The 5,055-nt window shown below is 42.0% G+C and overlaps 1 protein-coding gene across 1 annotated transcript; it reads left to right on the top strand.

The window, feature by feature from the left end:
- The first annotated feature begins 1,458 nt into the window (after positions 1-1,458).
- On the top strand, positions 1,459-4,348 carry LOC147433794 (pentatricopeptide repeat-containing protein At2g39620-like). The gene has a single exon (XM_086490397.1). It carries the CDS (start codon positions 1,668-1,670, stop codon positions 3,912-3,914), a length of 2,247 nt encoding a protein of 748 aa, XP_086346523.1. The 5' UTR covers positions 1,459-1,667; the 3' UTR covers positions 3,915-4,348.
- Positions 4,349-5,055: the final 707 nt, after the last annotated feature.

The raw sequence follows: 5,055 nt of genomic DNA on the forward strand, positions 1-5,055 counted from the left end.
GAGCAAAATCGTGTGCAACCTCTTTGAGCCTTAGTGTCCTTGGTACCTAGAAGAGAAAACAAAAGGGAGAGATGCAGTTATTAATGTAGCTTAAGGTGAGTTGAAATGTTGCTATTGTTAGTCAGATGCATATTGGCATCTCTCTACAAGAGAGTTGAATCGATTGAAAGGTGCAGTAGGGACTTAAAGGATCACGAATAGTGATCAAGCTGTATGCATTGAGAGTTGAATCAATTGAAAGGTGCAGTAAGGACTTCAAGGATCACAGATAGTGATCAAGTTGTATGCATTACCTCATTGGTTGCATATTGAATCTTGCGACCAAAGTCTTAGTCATTGTCCTCACTGTAGTGGGATATGCATCTCTCTTGGGGGCAATTCCTGCAAATGTGGGCACCTGCCTGATTGTTATCTTCAATCCCTGAGAAAACAAAGATGGATTCTGTGTGGGACTTATGCATTTACATAAGCACACTCACAATGAGTGTCAAAAGAGTCTGAAGGGTAGCAAAAGATGCACCAAGGGGGGTTCTTGCTGTGAGGAAGGAAGCATGTGTCAATCATGGTATCAAGTGGCGAGTAAATCACAAAGAGACGTGTGCCAAGGATTGTGAAAGAGCTGATTGTGCTTCAATGGTAGTTAATGTGTCAAAGGGACCAAGCTCTTGGATTGATACATCTGATCAACATGGAAGTTCATGCACAAACAAAATCGGGTTCATACATCTTTCCAGACGTCCTAAAGAATAAGTCTTTTATGTTGCCACATGTTTGCCCTCAAAAAGTGCATTTGCAACCTCCTGGAGAAAACTGACAACCTAAGAGAGGGCTCTATGAGAGAGAGAGAGAGAGAGAGAGAGAGAGAGAGAGAGAGAGAGAGGTTTTGGCAGGTGGAGTCCGTCATATTGTGCTGTGGTGAGTGCAGGCGGCAGGCAGACCTTCAGTGCTAGAAGGGAAGGAGAGACAACAAAGGAGTGGTCAAGAGATAGTTGGGAGGAGGGCAAGAATGCTGGTGAGGAAGCAGCTTGGGCATTGGGGTCCTGCGAATCAGAGAGTCACCTAGTTGGCGCTCTTGGGTTGTTGGGCCAGCATGTACAGTGTGCCTTCCAACTCGAGGCCATGCGAGAGCCAATGTGACAGGCCAGCTTACAACTCAACAGGGAACACAACTATGTGCAGCAGTTGCATTCCAATGCGTGTCCGATCGATGGCTTGCCTATCTAGCTCAGCAATGACATGGAGACTAAGTTCTCTGTTTTCAATGAAGACCCGTTTTCAAGATAGATACTGATATACATATAAATTCCAGTAGATCAAGATGCTGGCTATTTCATCATTTTCTTGGCAGCCACTAGCTTATCCAACAATGAGTGACCACTAACTTATCCACCAATCAAAAAATTGACTATTAAAAAAACAATCAAAAAATAAAGAAGTTAGAAAAAAGGGGGGCTCCTAAAGTCTCAGCCCTTTGTGGCAGGCCAAAAATAAAAGAAAAACTTAGCAGCGGTAGCAGAGGACGACGACGAAGACGAAGATGATTGAAGAAAACAACAAGAAGAAAAGCAGCAGGAGGGGGAGGAGGAAGAAAAAGAAGAAGAAGAAGAAGATGAAGATGTTATAAAGAACATTTGAGGAGAATTATTTATCTGTACTGGAACGATTGTATGCACAATGCTTCATTGATTTGGGTCTCTTGTGAATCGTTTCATCATCCGTTCATGCAAAAGCATCCTGCTGTAGTGCACTTTAGTGGGCAAGGCTCTGTTGCAGCTTTAAAGGCTTGTGCTACGCTGAAAGACCTAAATGGAGGTTTCAAAGTACATTGTCATGTCGTTGAATCAGGGCTACTTGAAACAAACCCTTTTGTTGGCTGTGCTTTGGTTGCCATGTATGCAAAGTGCGGCTCACTCATCAAAGCAAAGCAAGTATTCAAGAAGCTTCCAGTTCAAGATGTGGTCGCATGGACTACGCTTATTTCAGCGTATGCAGAGGAAGGTCAATGCAAAAGAGCACTAAGTTGTTATGAGCAAATGCAAGATGTAGGTATTTTCCCGAATGCAGTCACTTTTGCCTCCACGTTAAGAGCTTGTGATAGCATATGGAAGGGAAGAGAGATTCATGCGGAGGTTGAAAGACTTGGTCTGCTTGAAAGAGATGTTGTTGTTGGAAACTCTTTGGTTGGCATGTATGCCAAGTTGGGCTCCCTTGGCACAGCACAAGAAGTTTTTAACAAGCTTCCATTGCAAAATATTGTTGCATGGACTTCGCTCATTTCAGGTTATGTTGATCATGGGAATTGTGATGAAGCTATTGAATGCTTCAAAACGATGCAAACTAAGGGTGTTATCCCAAACGGTGTCACCTATGTCTGTTGCTTGAAAGCATGTAGCCTTACAGGAGCCATAAATAGAGGCCAGGATCTACATGTTGAGCTTGAAAGACAAGGGCTGCTTGAGAAAGACCCTGTTGTTGGTAGTGCCTTGTTGGGCATGTATGTCCAATTTGGTTTTCCTTGCATTGCACAAGAGGTATTTGACAAGTTTCGGTTCCGATGCTTAATAATGTGGAACACTTTGCTATCAGGATATGCTGATTCGGGTAATAGTGCAGAAGCACTTAAATGTTTTGAACAGGTCCAAATGGAGGGTATTTTTCCAGACATCGTCACTTTTGTAAGCAGCTTGAAGGCTTGCAAAAGCCTTGATTGTATGATCAAGGGCAAGGAGCTGCACACCAAACTTGAAGCATTAGGGCTCTTGGAAAAAGATCCTTCTGTGGGAAATGCCCTGGTTGATATGTATGCCAAATATGGATCATTTGGCATAGCACGTCAAGTATTCAATAAGCTTTTGGTTCGAGATGTTGTTGCTTGGACTTCATTGATGGCAGGATATGGTGAGCATGGTCATTCTGAGGAAGCATTAGAGTGCCTAGAACAAATGAGACTTGAAGGTGTTTGCCCGGATGCTGTTACACTTTCATGCAGCTTAAAAGCTTGTACTTCCATAGGGGTTACAGATAGAAGCAGAGATATTCATATTGAGGTTGACAAACAGGGGTTTCTGAGAAGAGATGCCATTGTTGGGAATACCTTGCTAAATATGTATGTCAAGGGTGGCTTCTTGACTTTAGCAAAGCAAGTGTTTGACGAACTTCCGGTTCATGATGCTGTTTCTTGGAATATAATGCTTGATGGGTATGGAGAACATGGACCCAGTAATGAAGCCCTTGAGTGGTTGGATCGAGTGCGATTGGAGTGTGTCTCCCCGAGTGCTGCAATGTTTGTACTGGCTCTAAAAGCTTGCAGCACCATGGGAGCCATGAACAAGGCTGAGGAATTGCATGCTGAAATTGACAGTCTTGGACTGTTGGGAAGAGATCTTGCTGTTGGCAATGCCTTGCTTGGTGTCTATGCGGAACATGGTTTACTTGCAAGATCAGAGGAAGTTTTTGAAAAGCTTTTTGCTCGAGATGTGGTTTCATGGACCACATTGATGTCAGGATACTCTAAACTTGGAGAGACAAGCATTGTCTTACTTAATTTTGAAAGGATGCTTAGTGATGGTGTAAAGCCGGATTCAGTTGCATTCGTTGTTGTTCTCACTGCTTGTGCACGGAGCAGTGCCTTTAGTAAGATCCAGACATATTTTGATATCATGACCAAAGATCATGGTGTTATCCCACACACTAAGCATCATGGGTGTGTTGTGAATATGTTTGGTCGTGCAGGGAATCTTGATAGCGCTGTGGCAATGCTAAAGATGATGCCACTTTCGACAAATTTTGTCATGTGGTGTACATTCTTAGGAGCTTGTAAAGAATGGGGATGTACTTTCCTTGGGGAAGAGTCGTTCATGCATTGGGATAGGACAGATTGTGCCGAATACTCTCTTCTGCCCCACTCATTGTGAATAAAAATTTTGACCAAAAGATCCCTGATGTGTACAGGCATTTCAACTGGCTCTTGAAATTGAAAAGGAGAAAAGCACAATAGACATGTGGCTATTCTGCCAAATGTGCAATAAGTGGAAAAAAGATGTAGTCTCCTCTATTTATCAATCCGGGGTTACTTGAGGCAGCATATGAAAAGGAAGGAACTTTTATGGGAAAGAAGGGAAGGAGGTTTCATTTTTCCTGTTCTATTGGCCAAAATGGCCAATGAATGGGGGTAGTAGGCTGCAAGCTGGCTATGGATCTCATACAAGGTTCCCACTAGCTAGTGGTGCAGCTCTTGGGCATAAATACATTCAACATGGCACTTTCAATTACTAAAGGCTTGGTGTAGAAGCCCTTCATCTAACATGAGCGAGATACTCTTGGCAATGACGATTTGTTTTATGGCGTCTATGCATGTGTGGGTATAGGCATGTGGAGTTGGGGCACCTATCTATCTATCTTTTTATAGTCTCTGATTAGTGGGTTAAATTTGTTGATACGCACACACTTCCCTTCTTTTGATAGGAAACTACTGGTCCAAAGTCTGTCTATTTCACTTTGCCATCTTTTGCATCGGTTTGTGAGGAAGGTAGAGATGCACATATATATATATATATATATATATATATATATATATATATATATATATATATATATATATTGTGTGTGTGTGTGTACATACATATATATACATACACATATACGTACATACATGTATGTATGTATGCGTGTATGTGCGCGAGTGCGCACGTGCGCACATATATATATATTTACTAGCTTATGCGACCTGTCTTCGGTAGGACTCACTCGTTCTTACCATGATAGCCATCGTCATCTCTCTCTCTCTGTCTTTTTTTTGAGTAGGCATCCTCTCGGTGATCGTTTTTTCGTATACGAGTGCATGTATGGATTACTCGAATACGTATGAAGTTGACCCATGATTATTTCATTATGTTTAACACATTTATTTATGCACATGATGTATTTATAATCATGTGCGTGTATAAGAAGCGTTTTTTGTTTCATGTCATAGAGGCGGTAGGAACACTGTTTTGATCATAACTCAAACTGTTATAAATCAGTCCGAACCTTTAAATTAGAGATAAAACACATCAT

The sequence above is a fragment of the Adiantum capillus-veneris genome, chromosome 19 (genome assembly GCF_014529385.1).
Source record: "Adiantum capillus-veneris isolate H3 chromosome 19, ASM1452938v2, whole genome shotgun sequence".
Classification (NCBI taxonomy): domain Eukaryota; kingdom Viridiplantae; phylum Streptophyta; class Polypodiopsida; order Polypodiales; family Pteridaceae; genus Adiantum; species Adiantum capillus-veneris.